The sequence below is a fragment of the Centruroides sculpturatus genome, unplaced genomic scaffold (genome assembly GCF_000671375.1).
Source record: "Centruroides sculpturatus isolate CEXI.00-Female unplaced genomic scaffold, Cexi_2.0 scaffold868, whole genome shotgun sequence".
In the NCBI taxonomy this organism is placed as follows: Eukaryota; Metazoa; Arthropoda; class Arachnida; order Scorpiones; family Buthidae; genus Centruroides; species Centruroides sculpturatus.
The window spans coordinates 102345-122305 of NW_019385061.1; the positions used below are offsets into that span (position 1 = coordinate 102345).

Consider the following 19961-nt stretch of genomic DNA (forward strand, 5'->3'; position numbering starts at 1 on the left):
TGGAAAATTCTGGTGCTATTTTACATATAATAAAACTTATCTAATAGACAAATTGACATGAAAGGATCTCATAAAAATTTTCAATTTTTTTTCAGTTTTATAACTGTTTTTAGGTAGAAATATATAAATTAAGCATTATTGAAGTTAAACGAAATAGAATTTGTAATTGTAATTCTATATTGTATTGTCCTACAGGTGACGTTGATTTGTCAGACAGGCGCTAGCAATCCTAAATTAGGTATAACATGGTTGCGAAATAATAAAATTGAAGAAGAATATTACACAGAAATTCTTAATGCTAGTTTTGGTGGAGTATCCGTGAAAAGTGGCATTGTATTTGTGGCGAGACATTCTGACGATGGGGTTCATTTCAGTTGTAAGGCGAAATCTGATTTTTTTCCTGATGTCATTGAGGCAAATACAGTGCTGAGAGTATTATGTAAGTATGTAAATTAAATAATAATAATAATAAATTATAAAATATATAAATTTTAATTTTTAAAATAATTCGTAATTTAAAATATTACATTTATTAAATTAAATACAGTGTGGCCCAAAAATTAGTTAATCATCATAAGTCTAAATTGTTATTGAAAACTTATTTGATTTTCAAATATATTTTAATCAGTTTTTCACTAACTTTATACAGTAAAAACATGTTCTTTCCAAACTTCGTATATAGTTCATATTCAAAATTGTTTTTCAACATACAAAATGACCACATTTGAATTACTTTTGAGCAATTTTATTTAAATGATATAAAAATTCACGATTGATGTTTAAATTTATTTCTATGGAATTGTTACATTAGAAAAACTTTACTGCCTGTTGAATATATTATTATATTTAAGAATCCTTACACGTATAAGAGTTAAATTTTTTATTAAAAAATATATATAAATTAAGAATTATAAGTATACATCTTAAAGATATTAAAATATAAATTACTGAAGGTTTCTCCAAGAATGATACAATTCGTAAAATGTTTTCACATTTTCCTATAAAAAATCTAATGATATCAACAAAGTCCTCTGCATCTGAATTCAAATGAAACTAAAGTGAAAGTAGAAATGTAAATAACCGAGAATCTTATTTACAGGCAATCCAAATGTTTCAAAATTCATACAATATATATACAATTGAATGTAATTTTCATGTCTTAAAATGAAATTTTGCATTAGATACAAAGTTTCTTTCATCAAAACATCCAATCTCTGCTTCGGAAGTTATCAATCTTGGACTCCATTCAACTTCCTACTGAGAGTTCCTTTTAGTTGTATACAACTTTTATCTCTTCTCCTGTCTTTGATATCCTGAAATCAATTTCTCCTGGTTCTTCCTCTTTTCCTTCCTTCCTTCATCAATCTGTTTATCGCAAATACTGTAGTAACATTAAAGAAGGAAGTATGTTGGATATAATGAAAACAAGTTTTTTAATGAAATTTATAATTTCAGATAAATAGGTATTGTAAACACAGATAAAATTATAAAAAATAAATATATGCGAATTAAATTTTACTTTACAATATAAAAAGTTAATATAATTAACAATAGATATATTATAAATGAATATAAATGATTGCACAAAATATAAATAAATAAATTGTAATCTGTATATATTTATAATATATATTAATATAAAAGTATTTACAATTATAATTTACATTTTAATTATTAAAATCTGTATTAGTAATTAGTAAAAATTATTAGAAAGTCTCAATTAACAACCATTGCAGATATGCAAATATAAAAAGTGAATAGCATCATGAAAATAGCAGATAAATAATGCAACAAATTACTTAAGTGCATTTTAATATTAAAGAATTGAAAACAGAAGAAAAAAATATTATCAATAATCGAATCGTTATTTCTGAAAATGGACGAAAATATTTACTTAATTATAATATCTGAAGTTCTCTCAATTTCTTCAAAATTTTGTTTGAGAATATCTAATTCTCTTCTCTCGCCTCTCTACATTTCTAAAAACAGAAAATAACGATTTGAGAAGTAAATTAAATTTTCAAGACGATTTTAGGTTCTAAAATTATCATGGGAATTTCAATTTACTTTTAGATTCGTTTACAGATATTTATTGAAAACACACCGAACACATGCCTTCTTTAATTTTTAAATTGTTAAACAATTTGTATAGCTTGATGTATTTTAAATTCTATAAAAAAAGGCATTAAAACATTTAAAATTATACTATTTACACTATTTCCATTCATATTTTCTAATATTGTAATCTTCTTCGTGTTCATGATCAAAATAAATTTTTAATAAAAGCATCCGAAACTGCCATTTGAAGCTGTATCTGGTACATTCCAGTTGTTTCGTTATATCTGATAAAACTCTGAAATGTAAGCTTCGTTTCAGATCATTTATTAAATGAACGAATTTCTTCCAATTAAACCAAATATATATGTAGAAGTGTTTTATATAAATTTCTTTATAACATAAAATTCCATACTTGTATTTAGCGAAATAACCCAAAGATGCAGAGTTTTTGTGTTATTTATTTTGCGATTGTATAGACTTTATTACTTTATAACATAAATATGATACATGTGGAAATTGTGAAATGGAATCTTAGAACCAGTTTTTAAATCTCTAACGTTCGATTCTGTATTCTGCATTATATTTGCCAACTGTAATTAAAAAAGAACTTTCGCAAAATATTATTTGCATTTTTTCCTCTACGAAGTCTTTAAGCTACGAAATTTATATGATGATGATGCAGCTAATTGCCAATTTCAATTCTTACCTAACAGCCAATTATATTTTAATTTCTATGCTGCAATTAATCATATTTTCATGTTCTTACTTCTCGAAATTCATCAATATCTGAATTTTGACATCACTTTGTATCAGTTTACGTGGTATGCCAAGTATAAAAAATTTTTATGCCAAGGAAACATGAAACAGGCATATGAAGAAAAATTCTCAATCTTATAATCTTCAAAGCAAAAAGCATATTCTATGACGAAGAGATAACAGTTGTATAAGCAAGTAATTCCTTATATTATTGTATTTAGCTAAGCTCTTTTCGAAGAAATTTTGGATCTCCACTCATGGATAATATTTATAATCAGTAAATCTTGTTTTAATTGATATGATTCTTTCTCATCTGAAAAGTTTTGCTGCATAAATCGTCAGCAATTATAAATAGATAGTTAATTAAATAATTGGATTATATGAATAAAACAGAATAATTAAATTTTAGTAACTTTAACAATTATCTATACAAATCGACAATTAAATGTACATGTACTTTATAAAATGTATCATAATGGATACATTATTGAAAACAAATACAATTTTAATAGTAAACAAAGAACAGGAAGATCTTTAGAGATATCATTCATGACAATTTTAGATGAGTTACTGAAGAATCACGAATTAATTACAGAAAAATTTAAAACTGTTATAACTAGAATTTCTAGAAACAATAGGAAAATGTTTAAAGATATTTAACAATATATCAATTTCTAAAAAAAGACTAATTGACAAATATTCACAATAGAGCGTGATTAGATTCTTGCTTTATATCATTTATATTGCATTCAAATATCTTAAAAATCATTCATACATTTAATAAAACATTTGCACTCAACTCCACGAAAAATTTTACTGCAAAAGAAAAAGAATCCAAATCAGAACAATGCGTATCTATGATAAATAAACTACAAAAGTGCAAACGTTAGAACTGATATCAACATTCGACCCAGAAGAATTAATTCAAATAACAAGCAAATTCACTCCTATTCGGTACATCAGTATGCTGGTAAGAGCATTATTGTTGTCTGTATAGGCGAAATACTTTTATATTGTGCAAAACAGTGTACGAGCAGAATAGTAAAACTGTTTCATTTTAATCCTTCAGATAAATTGTTTGTTTTGGCTGGCTTAAGCAGCAGATTTAAATCGTATTTAAAATGTATAGAAATAAATAATGAAAAAAAAAGGAAATAAATCACTATTCCATCATGTTCAAAAAATATTTTTAATTATGCGTGTCAAATCTGAAAAGATTTTTTAATGAAAATATTTAATATATATATCATTATAATAAAATTTGTTTTTTTCCCTTCTTCTTTCACTTTTTGCTTCATATCTAAATTTTGGTCGAAATTTGGAAATTCAGAACAGGTTATTATTTTTTATTCATTTGATGCATACACGGAAATAGTCTCCTTTTACTTTTACAAAATATTATTTCCGAAACACAGATTCTTATTATTTATATTGTTTGATATTTTTATAATGTCAAATGTTAATACTGTATAGACTGTAAAGACTATGTAAGTAATGCGTGACAATATTGCAATAATTTGTTAATAATATTTTTAAAAATAAGTATATATATTAATACAATACATAAATTTTAATGTTTTTACATGTTTCAAAATGAAACATTCTTATATTAGTAATATTAGAATGATTTTAATATAAATTAAATTGTTTATATGATATGCAAACAACTTGAAGACTTTAAACGTTTATGGAAATTTCCAATAGTTTGGAACGCCTGTTAACAGACGAAAACGTTTGTTTTAACTGTATATTCCGTTTCGAAATTACCGTTGGATTTTCCCATTTTATTATTGTGACTGTCAAGTTACAATAATAAAATGGCTTAAATTCTGTTTACTAATAAATGGATAAATAATGTAATACGTTTCGTAATACTGTACATAAATAGAAATATTTCTGTTTTTTTTTTTTTTTTTTTTTAAATATACAATTAAACTTAGGTGTAACTCGAAAAATTATCAAGAAAAATTAAATGCTAGAATATCATATCTGATTTTAAATAATGTTTTAATTTACATTATTTATTACTAGTAAGTTTTCTTAATGTACAAAATATAGAAATAATAAAAGAAGTCCTAACAGCTAAACAGAAATTGTTCGTAGTGATGGAGGGGATGATAAAGAATGAAACGATAAAAATACCAGAAATATTTAATAATTAATATACTGTATAAAATTATCACAATTTATTCCCTTGTTCAAATCGATTATTGAATTTTTTAAAAAATTTTTTGTCATAAATTAAAATCAAAATTATTCTAATTGTTATTAATATAAATTAATATTTTAAATACTTAAATATTAAAAAATGAATATATTGAATAACTTATAGATTTCATTATTTAAAAATCTATCTTTTCAGATAAACCAAGATTTACGAACATAGTGCAAAAAACTGATTTAATTGAAGGAGAATCAATAAAAATTAAATTAACGGCTTATGGAAATCCCGACATAATTTTATATAACTGGTATAAAGAGGGTGCAACCGTTCCAATCAAACTGAATGAAAATAGACTGATGAAATATGATTCAAGTTTGTATCGAGTAACCTTCTTAGAATCAATGCTACTTATTAATAATGTTTCCAGACACGATTCATCAATTTACACTTGTGAAGCCAGAAATGAGGAAGGATCTTCTAACGCAACTGTTATTCTTAATGTTCGTTGTAAGTATATAAGTATATAAAAATTTATATAATTATATACAGCATGTTTGTATGGGTGTTATCATAGGAATATTAGAATGAAGGTAATAAAGGGAGTTCAATTCCCGGAGTGTTAAAAAGGAACATTATAAAATGTTTTACTTAGTTAGGAAGTGTTAGTTCTTTATAGAAATTACAGCGAATATGTTACAATACATGAAACATCATCCAGTATGTTTTAACAATAAATTAAACAGAAAACAGATAATAAACATTAATTTTCACAAATTATTTTGCTGTTACAGCAACACAATAGCTCGAAGTTTTTGTTTTTCGGCTGAAAAAGCGAATTTGAAGCATAAAAATATTAGGAACGAAAGAATGAATTGTCTGAACGTCGAAAATATAAAAACCGTGGATTTCCTGTATTTATTTCTATTTAATTAATTACTGATATAAACGAATAAAAATGTTCTCTGCAATAAATTATTTGCTATATTCGTAAATATAATATTCAAAATAATGTTTTAAATCTGTTAAAATTAAAATAATATTTTAAACAACAGAACTCTTCAAATTTGCAAAATTTATTATAAGGTTTTAAATATGAAGTTACATAAAAATATAATTCATAAGAGCGATAATGAATGATATGTAAAAATTAAAGAATTCGTGATTGTTAATTATAAAACATGTATCCCCAAAATTATTCATGTTTACTTAAATTTAAAAATGCGATAAAATTAAATTTTTTCAAATAAAATGAAATTCTCCTAAATGAAAATAAAATTTTATCTAACTAACATAATTAAATTTAAAAAATCGATGTAAATTTATTTTTAAAGGTGTGCTTTTGATTTCTGTATTGATTGAACGTTAGATATGGAGACAAGCTTTCATACGTCGTGATCCTCCATCAATTTTATTCTCATGTCAGGTGCAATATGACACCATTGACTTATATTTTCATTTTTTTATCATCTACTTATTTGTTTATTAATGTGTTTCGTAAGTTCTGTTTTTCTTTTGCGATGTAAATTAAAATCTAGTTCCTACTTGTCAAAAAGTTGCGACAAAAAGCAGAAACAAAAAATAAATTCTCTCTAACCTCGATCATTACTTTTTCCGAAAATATAGAATATCCCTTTTGGGAAACCAAAATGTCAAAATAATGTCCACTGTTAATGTCATTCACTTATGTCAGAATGCCCATGATGGTCATTACAATGATCGATTGCTAACTGTTTCCCAAACAATATTGATATATATTGGTATATTTTGATTGAGCACTTTAATACGTATTTCAATCTAATATTTTTAAAACAGAAAAGTTTATTACATTTTCGTACTAGGATTACAACAATATAAGAGTAAATTTAAAAGGATTTTTAATCACAGTTTTAAAAAGAATGTCAAATAAACGTTTAATAATACTAGTTGGTATATTCAGGGAAAGTAAATAAATTACAATTAAAATGAATCAATTAACACTGTATTAATAAAAAAAATTTGAAATTATAAAACAATAATAAAATAAAACTTAACTGTCAATGCTTTATTAACCGATAAATGTATATACAGGTATTATATAACTTACATATATATTATGTAATAGTATATAGTATATATATGTTTAGAAATAGTTTTGGGCTATAAAAATGTATTTTAACATCTGTTACGCCTTTCAAAATGATATTCGTATCATTTTGAAAGGCGTAACAGATGTTAGAATACAATTTTATAATCCTGAATGTATAACAATAACATAAAATTGAGGTATTATCATGACTACAAAACTCTATTAATCATCACTTTCACTTTACCATTAACACAATATTTACGAAAGTGTCAGATACGAAAATGTTATTATTTATGACAGAATTCACCGGTTTATTTTTGTAATTCATTAATAGTAATAAATGCATATTACAAATTATTTAAATGTTATAATACAAAGAACTTTAAAGCAAATATATTTTGATAAACTATTTGGGTTAAAAGCTGACTATGATTTATAAAAAAAAATTACAGTACAAATGTTAACATTTAATTAAAAAATAGTTAATTTAACGGTTTTATATATTTTCGAATTAAATGATTTTCTTTTTATAAAATTCTACTTTATAAAATTTTTAGTTAATTTATTTAATTTATTTATTAAAACATGAAATTACAATTGCCATTTTCAGCTAATATACCGCTGCTTAAAAAATTTATGTATGCATGTATTGAATAAATATCCGGATTTATAGTAACTACACTAAGTTTTTCAAAAAACAAATTTCCATCAGTTGCAACTACAAAGGAGCCAAGTAGTTTTTCTCTTCGCTAACTTTCATAGCAATCAGTACGAGATTTCGAAAAGTTTTCTTTACAATAGTCTAGCATCGGATGAAACATAAAATCGTCCCTAGGGTATGAAGAAAGAATGGTTTCCTGAAATGACACCGAATCGTGACCACCTCTGCGAAAGCCTTTGGGCTTTACGTTTTTTGAACCTATCCGTTTTGTATATTTTCCCGGAGGCATCTTAAAAAATAAAATATGACCAGTTACTATATAGTCGCTGAAGTGAATCGAGAGAAGGCATTCTGCGAAAAATCGGTGCAATCAGTGTTTAGAACGACGAGGATGACACGAGGCTAAAAAGTGCATAGAATGCGTCACTTCAGATTTTTATATGATATGCTAAAATAAAGTGGAACATATACATAGGATATATAACATATGAACTAAAATATACATACATACGAACTAAAATCTTAATACGAATAACGTTTTATGTTGCGGATGTTAGCATTAATAATGTTTTAAATAATTGAGCTGTAATAAATAAATTAGAATAAAATGTCTAATAAAGTATAATACCATGAACTTTTTATTAATTATGTTTACAGTTTCATGTATCAAGAGCGCTTTAATTGTTAAACAAGGAAGAAAATCAAGTAGACTTAAGTTATCTGCTTGATGTGCATTTTAAAAAAGGAGCCAGAAGTTGAAATTTTATATTCAGACGGAATAGTAATTGAATAAACTTATTAAAAATTGAATATTTATATATCGATAATAAAATTTATAAATTGTAATTATATATATATATTTTTTTTCTTTAACAGAATTATAATTAAACAACTTATTTATTAATATTTATAAAAAAAATACGGTAGTATATAATATCGGATTTCTTAATTACAACATTAAGGATTATATTACGTAATATCTTTTGTGAAAAGATCATTATTATAAAAATAAGTTAAATTAGTTTTGTTGAAAGTGTTCATGAAATAAAATTTAAATTGAGGTCATTTTTTAAATATGAATTAGATGCTGCTACAGTAACGAACATTTCTAAGCCACTCCAGGCTAAAGAGGGTGATAACGTTAATGTGGAATGTTCTTTTGACGGAAATCCCTTACCAGAAAACGCAATTAGCTGGATGAAAGACGGGGTTCCTTTTATTCAATATAAAATACAAGGTAAAAGATCGTACATAAAGATAACGAACGTTTCGAGAGCACAGAGTGGCGAATACTCGTGTGTTGTCGACAACGGAATAGGAAAAGCATCGATACAAACAACCTCCTTATCTGTGATGTGTAAGTAAATCACTCTCATTCTTGTGTTAGTACTTACTTAAGCGTTTACTACAGAAAATATTTATTGATTAAGTATATACAAAATATATAAATTATTAAAATTTATGTTAAAATTTTATATTTACAAATTATATTTTAAGTTATGAAAGAATGGAACTTGCACTTTTCATGATACTTTTTCTTTTATAATGTTATAAACATTTACAAATGTGTTTGAATAACGCGAATTATTTCTAAGTTATTATAAAAAATTATTATTTTAATTAAACGCTTTGTATCATGTCCTCAAATGGCAACTCGAATTTCATCCACTTAGTTTTAAGATAAAAGGCTAAAATTTTGACAATGCGTTTTATTCCCCCACCATTCTCCTTAAACAGAAACCCGATAAACATAACCAAATGTAGAATTTAATCAATAATATGAAATGCTATTTACAAAGTAAATAAATAGTGTTTCAGATGTATGTATGAATAAATGCATTACAGTTAGTGAGTCATAAGTGCTTTCAATCCTTTTAAAATTATGAAAAGTAATGTTTAATCAGTAATACCATTTGTAAATGTATTGAAGTGATGTAAAAGTGTGTTAATATATATATATATATATATATTAAAATAAACGTATGTACAGTTACATAGGTTCACAAAGCAAACATTTATAAAACATCAATCATAACAAAGTTCAACACTTTTATCCACGACACAGGTCCGTCGAAAAGACTCCTTGCAACGAACTAACTCTAAAGTCCTTTACAGCCCAACGAGACGAGACAAGCCTCGGGACAAGCTTAGGCGAACTAAGACCAAACGTGAGTCCACGGTGAACTAGACAAACGTGAGTTCCATAGATATATTCCAGGCAAACTCCACTTCCCGCCACAATTCAACCCTTTTATAGAATTGAAGCAGAATTGGATTCCACCAATCAGCACTTAGCAGCTCTATAAGACGTCCGCCGATGGTGTGATGTCTCTCAACCAATCAGTGGTCGAGTTTTCAAAAGTGGTCCGATTGCTGTTCCTATGGCAACAACCGTCGTTCATTGAACGATTGGAAAAGCGCGGGAAAACCGTGCGCCAGACGATTTTTATCCCGACATCCATTATCTGTTAGGCATATGAAATTCTGTTTTACCCCCCCTACATTTCATTAACACATTGAATACTGTCACGGAACATGAACATTATCACTTTGACCCACTGTATCTTGAAAACGAAGTCATGTACCATCAATTTTTTATTACATTTTTGGATTCATAATTGCAATTAATGGAAAATGGCAAAGTTTAATCAAAATCAATTGATTCAATTTTGATAATGAACACAATTCTGTNTTTAGGTAATTTGATTAGATAGATGATAATTTTCCGTCTATCTCACTTTTTTCGATGAAGACAAATTATAAATAAATATTATTTTGGAATGGATAGTGAAAATTTCACTAATAACATTTTTCTAAATTGTGAGAGATCGTCATTCAGATTTGAGAAGAAACAAAATATCGCATAAAGTTTTATGTGTATGATCGAATTTTATAAAATTAATATAACATATAAAATTGAAGATTTCATTTTAGATATGACTACCATTTTGAGAATAAAGAAGACGAGAGGATTTTTGTCATAATTTAATAGTATCTTAAAAATTTTATCCTTTGTAGTTAATGAGATATTTTGAAAGGTTTGTATATTGAGATAGCTATAAATGTATACTTTCTTATTCTATTTCTAAATGGTAATGTTGTTGAAAGTCTAAAGATAAGAATATAATTTGTTTCTCAAACGAAAGTTGAAATATTTGATAGTGAAAAAGCTCAGAGTACTTTATTAACTACAGGCGTGTTATTAAATTTATTAAAGTATTGCAAACGAATATTTTCTATATTAGATATCATTACTTCAGTAAAAAGTAATCATACATTTGTTATTCGTTTTTAAAATATTAGGAATGCTGTTATATTATAATACAGTAGACCCTCCTATAACGCGGGTTCATATAATGCGGATTCGTATATCGCGGCCGTATTCGTATAAAGACGCTAAAAGAGACTCGTAAAATGCGGTAAAACGTCATCGCCGACTCGTGTCGCGACAGGATTGGTCGAATCTGGGCCAATAGTGGACGAGCAGCCGAACTACTTACACACTACGGAGAGTTTAGGCGGGTAAGTTCAGTTTATTATCGTCTGTACAGTATATAGGCCTAAATTAGGTACTGTAAGTCTAAAACAGTACAGTAATTTTATACATTTCTTGTGAAGAAAAAAACATTTCTTATTCAACGGTCATAAAAATTATTTGTATTAACGATGTCTTCAAAGTTTAACGAATTTTTCGCAGAAAAATAACTTATCAGAAAACGCACCCGACGTTTGGTGCGCTGCTCCGCGACGAAAACAAGCTTAAGCAATGGCGTGGTCGAACTGTGCACACTCGGTAAGTAACACTACAGTTTTTTGTTTATAGCATAGTTTATACAGATTATTCCCAAAAAATTATACGTATTTTGGAAATGTTGAGTTAAATTACTCTAGAATCGATTAATTTTATGGAAGAAACCCTTTCAAACAGCCGTAGTCCGTAAACTGCACACGTGCCGGGCTGTGATTGGCTCGTGTATTTGAGAATTCTTACAACGCGAAATTCTTATAAAGCGGAACGTATCTACCGCGTTATAGGGTCGTCGACTGTATTTACTTTAATTATAAAAAAGTATATGAAGTTTTTTATAAACAGAAATGGTTAAAATAAAATATATATCATCCAAAAAACTTATCTTAACTCTTACAAAAACAATAAGCAGTGCAAGGTAAAACTAGAAAACACAGCACAATAACTAATTACTGTATTAATATATATTTTAAAAAATGAAGCGAGAATGGGACTGAATTTCTTTGATAGAAATTTAAATAAATGTAAATATTTCTATTAATTTTTAAAAATAAATAAACATTAGTTTATAATATAGTATATAGTGGGAAAATAATGTAAATTACAACAAAGTAATTTTTTTTGTGAATTTCTTTACCTTTATAAGAAAATCATGAATAATTCTAATAAATAAAACAGATATTTCCGAATTGCTGTTTCGAATAAGGCCAAAAATATTCAATTCTGTGCAAAAATAACTATAGGTATTCCTTTTATAATATGGTATAAGATGGTAGTTACTTTCCGAAAAAGTGCCGTGGTATGCGAATCCATGCTATACGAAACAAACGACTAATGCAAAACATGGAGTGACGTTTCAGAAGTTAGCAAAAGTATAATAATCTTTTTCGTTTCAATGAGAAATATGTTTATTAAAGCAATCGATAATTTTTTTCCGATTAATAATTAATTAACAATCACAATTAAAAGTACTGTATTACGCGTTAATATTAATTTTAGTTAAACGATGGTGTTTTCGCTTTATAAAGTAACGTCGTCATCTCAGCAGTTTTGTTGATGTTGATCAGAAGTAGCAGCAACATTTTCATATTGTTTATTATCATAAAAATTTTTTAGATGACGAATAAAAATATTTTTTACGTGAAACCGTGTCAATCTTCTTATTTGATTGTTTCTCACAATGAAGTGTAATATAAATGTTTAATTCTCTTTTATCACTTTCCGTGACGCATTTCGGGTCTTTGCCCCTCTTCTGTCGGCTTTTTTTCATTTAGGTGTTATACCTTTAATTTTTCGAAAATGTATAATAGTGTGGCTTTTGCTTTTAAAAACTCTTTAAAGTCTGAAAGCAACGACAACGACACCTGGTATATAGGAAAGTTAGTGGAATTCTTTTCCTCCTTGTCCCACCAGTTTTCATTAAAGTAAACCTGACGAAAAGCAAAAAGTAATTTAAAAATTTCAATACTAAAATTCATGGGCAATTTTGAGACAACACGCTTGCTTTTTTGAATAAAAACATATTGTAAAAGATGAATAAATAATATGGAATAAATTTACAATAATTTTATTTCTATTTTCAAAGTTTTATGTGTATGATCGAATTTTATAAAATTAATATAACATATAAAATTGAAGATTTCATTTTAGATATGACTACCATTTTGAGAATAAAGAAGACGAGAGGATTTTTGTCATAATTTAATAGTATCTTAAAAATTTTATCCTTTGTAGTTAATGAGATATTTTGAAAGGTTTGTATATTGAGATAGCTATAAATGTATACTTNTTGAGACAACACGCTTGCTTTTTTGAATAAAAACATATTGTAAAAGATGAATAAATAATATGGAATAAATTTACAATAATTTTATTTCTATTTTCTTTATCAATTGCACTTTAATGATAATGATTTAGTCTTTAACAATAAATCTAAAATTATGATTCTGGCGTAAATTCTCTAATAAGAAAAATATCAGCTTCACAACGAAATTAAATAATACTAAATACAATATCAGGATATTATTTAGAACAAACATTAAGAGATTCACTAGTAAGTGTAAAGTGTAAAGAAAAAGAAATAAATTGTTATTTGAAACAAAATAAATAAATATACTAATATATATTATTTAATATAATATATAATACTAATATAGTATTTATATTATTATTAACTAATTCATATTTTTTGCTATTTATAGCTATAAATGTTACAAATATTATGTAACATTTATTTCAATTCTTCGAAATAAAAAACTTAATTACTCACTAAGAATAATTTGTTTGAAGCGATTTACAATTGTTTTCTCATTAATTCATAACCATAATATTCTACAATCTATAACAATTCTATTTAAGTTTATTGTATTAAATCATAATAAAAGCGTGTTTAAAATATCGAAATTTCCTTTATAATATGAATTAACTCGAAACCAAACTTCTCGAGAAAGTTGAGAGAATGAAGTTGCCACTGTCGATCGAAGGTGTTTGTGACTATTCTTCTTGTCATTCTTGCTGTTGTTCCGATAACTTTGTGATTGTGGGTGGTTGTCCTGTGCAACTGTCTTCTTTATGGTATGAATGGGAGCTTCGAGAAGCCCTATGTCGTTATTTTTGTTTTCTTTCCACATAAAAAGTTGATGTTAGGAAACAGTATAAGAATCCAACAATTGAAGTTTCTTAAAGTGAAAGTATCTGAAGAAGACTTCAGTGGGTTAAGAATAATGTGTTTAATTCATATCGATACATTTCTGTTTTATAAATTGCAATAGTTCTTATTTAAATATAACTGATTAATTATATGAAAATGCAAAGCAATCCTATAGAATTTAATTTAATTTAATTTTACAATACTTTGGTAACATTAAACGACCGATATTTTTGTAATATATAGAGTAATCGAAGGTTTTGATTGTTTTGATTAAACTATTAAAGATTTTTGCATTTGTAATATGTTATTAAAAAAATCTTTAATAGTTTATTGTTTTGCGGCATCACGAATAAATTATAGTTTATGGTATAATATATCTCGATTAAACCTACCGTAAAACTTTGCTTTAAATAAGTATTTATTATGAAATATATTGATGTATTATAAAAATAGGAAAAATTCTTATTTTTAAATAGCATTGTATATAATTTTATGTATTTCAGTCAGAACGGTTTCTCTCATTTATTATTAAAAGATGCACTTAACATTTGTTTCTTACAAAATGTAATATTCTTGGAAATAAACAAATGATTGACGAATAAATAAAGAAAAATAAATAGATAAAAGAATATTTCAAAAGCTTTTCTATTATTATTTTTAAAATAAAAAAGGTACAGTATAATGCCAATTGTAGTTTAGAGTTTTAATTGGAATATGTAGATCTATATCACTCAACACTTGAAGCTTTTACTTAAATTCTTATAAAGATCCATTAAAACAACCCTATTAAAAAATTTATATTGTTCATGAACCATATTGTTTTTATATTGAAATAAAATTAGATCTAACATGTTTATGGTAAATAAATAATAAATTTATTTAATCTGTATTACGACCAGATAGGCCAGTAATTCGACGATCTCAGATGAAATCCAAAGTAGCAAGCGATCTGAAAGATACGGCCAAGTTTAGATGCATTTCCGATTCTTATTCCAATACATCAATTAGTTGGTCATACAAACAACTAATACTGGAAAGAAGTCCTAAGTACGAAGTACGAAATTCTGTTAAAAACTCCACTTGGGAAAGTACTTTACTAGTTAAGCAATTAGAAGAATCTGATTTCGGTATTTACGACTGCATTGCTATTAATGCATTAGGAAAAGATGTTTTCCAGTTCTTATTGGTAAAAAGAGGTATGTATTTCTTTATTAAAGAAAAGCTATCTTTGTAAATCTGTATTAAAGGTATATATATATATATATANATTATATGAACCCGTATATATATATATATATATATATATTAATATAGATTTACAAAGTTTTTTCTTGTGTACATAAATATAAAAATATAAATATACATATATTTCTGTAATTTTTGTAAAGCTATATTAAATCATTTCTAACCTTTGAAAAAGTAAAGTATACCAGTCAAAATTATTTATTTAAAATTATATAAATCAAGAATTCTATACAAATTCCTTGCATTAAACTTTATCTAGAAATTCCAGTGTAAAGTTCCGCAATATTAATTCTAATTTAAATGAGTAAGTAAAGATTTATTAACGTATTAAAATAAAATATTTGTATAAATATATCTAAATTAGCATAAAACTTTTGAATAAACCGGTTTAAATTTTATGATAATTTATAAAAATTTAAATTATTTTCTATGTCTTTATAGAGGTTATTAAAAAACTGGATACATTGTGATTATTTTAACAAAATATAAGGTTTATAAATATTTTCGTGTAACGTAAGATAAATAATGACATGATTTGTTTCAGAAAAGTGCAAGGATAATTATAGAAAGCATAGAAAACTATAAAATTATTTTATTCTACAGCTAAATTTTCAAGAAGAAAACTGATATATTTTTCTTCGGAAATATGCATTTTTCTATAACATAAAAATAAACTCCTCTGTGTAATTTCTATTAAAAAATTAATTTAACATTTACATATGTTAATCACAGCTAGATTTATATTTTTAAAAATGTAGCATTTGTTGATATTGTTTAAATAAAAAAATTGTTAAATATGGTAAGATTAAATTAGCTTCGTAATAAAAATATTCTGATTTAGTAGGAAATTTATTGTTTCAATTCAAGTAATTTAATAATTGAATAATCTAATCGATTTAAGAATATAAAAGTCCAGTAATATTTTGCGATGTCTTTATTTTATTACAATTCTTGTTATTTACGTATATATATAATCGAATTCTAACTTTATATTGCATCTTTACAGGTCCTCCGGAAACACCTTTGGATTTGCAAGTTGTAAATGTTACTAATAATTATATATTTATTATGTGGAAAGCCGGATTTGATGGTGGTTCCATTCCATCATTTCGCATTAGATATAGGCAGTCTGGTACAGAGAGATATTTCTTTCAAGATGCTATTGCAATGAAACATCATCATAAAATTACTAGTTTGAAATCTGGTATCGAGTACATTATTGCAGTATCAGCATGGAATGATTTGGGTCATAGCAATTTCAGTTCTGAAGTTAAAGTTACAACTACAGGTTAGTACTCATTATAAATTATAGGACATCGTAACAAACAACAAATATTTTAAGTCTGTTTTACAAGTAAAAATTATAATAATTCTTCCGAATAAGAATTTTTATAGCGAAAAATATTTGACAATTAATAAACTGAAAGTACACATTCATTATCATAGAGTTATCTTGCTTCATTGAACATGTATTTAAACTTTAATTATTAATTAAATTAAATAATTTTTTCAAGTAACACGCGATATCCATTTAGATTTTGTAAAACCCTATAAAATGATATTGTTTACTGTGTCTACAAGTATCTACAAAAAATTGTGAGGAACAACAATAGTATTTTACAATTTATTAAATTAAAAAGATTCAAAAAATTGACAAGATTACAAAAAATTCTTAATAACAACACTAAACTATAAAGGTAACATCATACTGTATGTCAACATTCAAACATGTTTGTATTATTATTGTATTGTTTTATCATAATAATTATAAGCTATATACGGGGCCGGCGCTACCATATGGGCAAACTGAGCATTTGCCTAATGCGGCAAATTTTCATAAATGTATATAGAAAATATTCAGACGTATTATTTTTTAAATATTTTTTATTTTTACTTATATTACACGGCGCGAATTGAATATTGATTGACAGAGCAAGGTATAGCACCCTAATTGGTATTGTATTTCAAGACAAATTTTTTTCATTTTATGTAGAGGATCAAGGGCATGAAATGCATATCTTGCCCCGGGCGGTATACACTCTAGCTAGACTGCTTATACTTATTGTGAGAATGTTCAGACAAATTTTTATTGTAATAAATATTGTATTTGTACATTATTTTTTCGATTAAAGACATACCCGTGATGGATTCAACCGTTGCGGTTCGTGTTAAAAAAGATAAAAAAACAACAGCAACATCAGGATGGTGGTGGATATGTTTTGCTGCTGTTGGCACTGCCTTAGTAATGGTAAATTTGATTGTGGTGATCTGCTTGATTCATAGAGGGAAGTGCTGTACAAGATCGATTGGAGGTAAGTGTGAGTCGCGTCGTCACTTTAACATCTGGTTCGGACAACAGCAATTACATTGTAGATAATTTTATCTTTTCTATCCATCGTCAAATTCGATTTTAAATTTTATGTAAATTTTGACATAAAGTGAATTTCATTGTTTAAAATTGATGAATACAAATAGTTGTTTTCTAAAACCTGAAACAATTTTATAACTTTTCTGACGATTTTGATCTTACAACAACAAAGAAAAACTATATTTTCAGAAATCTTATTTTTATATTTAGATTTTTATTAAATTATAGATAGTAGATTAAATTTTTAATTTTTTAAAACTTTATCAAACATAAGAAAAATTTATTTAAATATTAAAGATTAAATAATAAAGAATTACGTTACAAGAATTACTCAAGTTTCTTCTTGGCAGTTTTATATTAATTTACTGTACATAAGATATATTTGATGGAATGTTTAAGTAACTTCTGTAAACATAAGTTACTTGAACAGAATAATATTGTGCATATTAAACCATAAAATAGGATTATGGATTCTATACGTTATAACTAATTTGACAGGACATTGCTGGAAAGAATATTTACATACAAATATTTATATATGTGCAAAAATTTAAAAGTTAATAATTTGTTTTTTAATTTCATAACTAAATTTATAGATGCAATGTGAAATACAAAGACATTTGTGAACCAGACTTGTATATTAATTAATAATAAATAGACAAAGACATAAATCTATCTAATAAGAAGAGAGAGAACAGGCTTGTAGAATGCATAAAATAATTCAAAGTTTTAAAACCAGTTATGGAAAAGTGGCATAATTTTTAGAATGATTTTATTTTGATGTTTCATAAATTCTTCATTAGATTCTATTTATGTAGAGGAAATGACTTTGTAACAAATATCTTTCATTTACAGATTTAGAAATTCCTAAATATTAATTCATTAAAATGCAGCGTAAAATTTCGCTTTCTAATAATTGTTTAAAGTATTGCATTCTATGCATTGATTACAACACTTATTATGTACAACTTTTTCTGCTTATCACATCATGTATTACTCTTTTTCTGTATTTCTTGATGACTCAGTTATATGTTATATATAATTCAGATAAATCAATACAAATTATTAGTAAAAGTTTTAGCGTTTAAAGAGAAGTTTATTTAACACGTTTTATATTCAAAAAATTATCCTATTTATAAACTAAATATAAACTCTATAATTTTTTTTAAACCTTCTTACCACAAATACTTATTAAACAAATAATTCAAGATATATTTAAAGTGTTATATTTAAAATGATAAAATAAATTATGTTAATTATTTCGTTGCTTAATGACCAGTCTGTTCAATTTAATGTCTAATCTGTTTATATATAATTAAAATGAATAAAATAATAATAATTTAAAATGTTTTGTTTGAACAAAATAAGTAATATTAAAGTTTATATTGTTTAGTTAAGTTAATAAGTTTCGTTTCATTTAGAAAGTGAATAATTTGCTTTACTAATTCATATTTAAAATATTTAAACAATGTAAACTATTATGCGGAATGACAATTTTATAATGGCAATCTTTCCTACAGTTTTAGAATTTTATAAGTTATGATGTGAAACGAATCATATATCCTTTTAGTTATATGCATTATAAATAATATAGAGAAAACGAATGATAAATAGGCTGATAATTAACATAATGTATAAAAAATATTATAAAAATTTATTATAAAGAATTTAAAATTAATTTTTTATCTTTATAATAAGCTTTATCACAAATTATTTAAATCTTTATAATAAATTATAGCGTCAATGTAGACTATTAATAGTCACTGTTTTATAATTCGGTGTATTAGTTTTTTTGAAGTCATAAGATTAAAGTTTTATTTAAATTTTTCAATATAATAAATTTTTAAGTTTTATTAAATAAAATGGTACTTAAAATGCTTTATTTTAGTATCTAAATATAAATTTTTAATATAAAATTTTGTTAAACAAACTTATAATTTTTACAATTCTTCGTTTATTTTATATTAAATTAATATATACAATTTTTAATCAGGTGGAGTATAATTTAATTTCGTTCAAATTTTATTTTATAGGTCATCAGTGCACTCACATCATCAATAAACAAGCCGGTTATACTCTTGGAGAGAAATCATTTTATATGTCTGAAGACAAATTAGATTCATCGCATGAACACATTTTATTGGAGAAACTAGAAGTAAGAACTTTAAAATCTAATAAAATTATCGATTTATATTATGAAATGCATTACCTATCAATAAATAAAGTGGCATGTGAAAATGGGTATT

General features: G+C 25.4%; 1 protein-coding gene across 1 annotated transcript in view; it reads left to right on the forward strand.

Annotated features, from left to right (window-relative positions):
* LOC111634112 (synaptogenesis protein syg-2-like) overlaps positions 1-19961 on the forward strand; it is a gene marked incomplete at its 5' end in the record, with an annotated part of 92404 nt that overhangs the window by 65936 nt on the left and 6507 nt on the right. Inside the window, 7 exons of the mRNA XM_023378802.1 lie at positions 196-439; positions 5177-5485; positions 8789-9061; positions 15002-15298; positions 16354-16635; positions 17480-17659; positions 19749-19870. Coding sequence (XP_023234570.1) covers positions 196-439; positions 5177-5485; positions 8789-9061; positions 15002-15298; positions 16354-16635; positions 17480-17659; positions 19749-19870 — 1707 coding nt within the window. The remainder of the gene's footprint in view (positions 1-195; positions 440-5176; positions 5486-8788; positions 9062-15001; positions 15299-16353; positions 16636-17479; positions 17660-19748; positions 19871-19961) is intronic.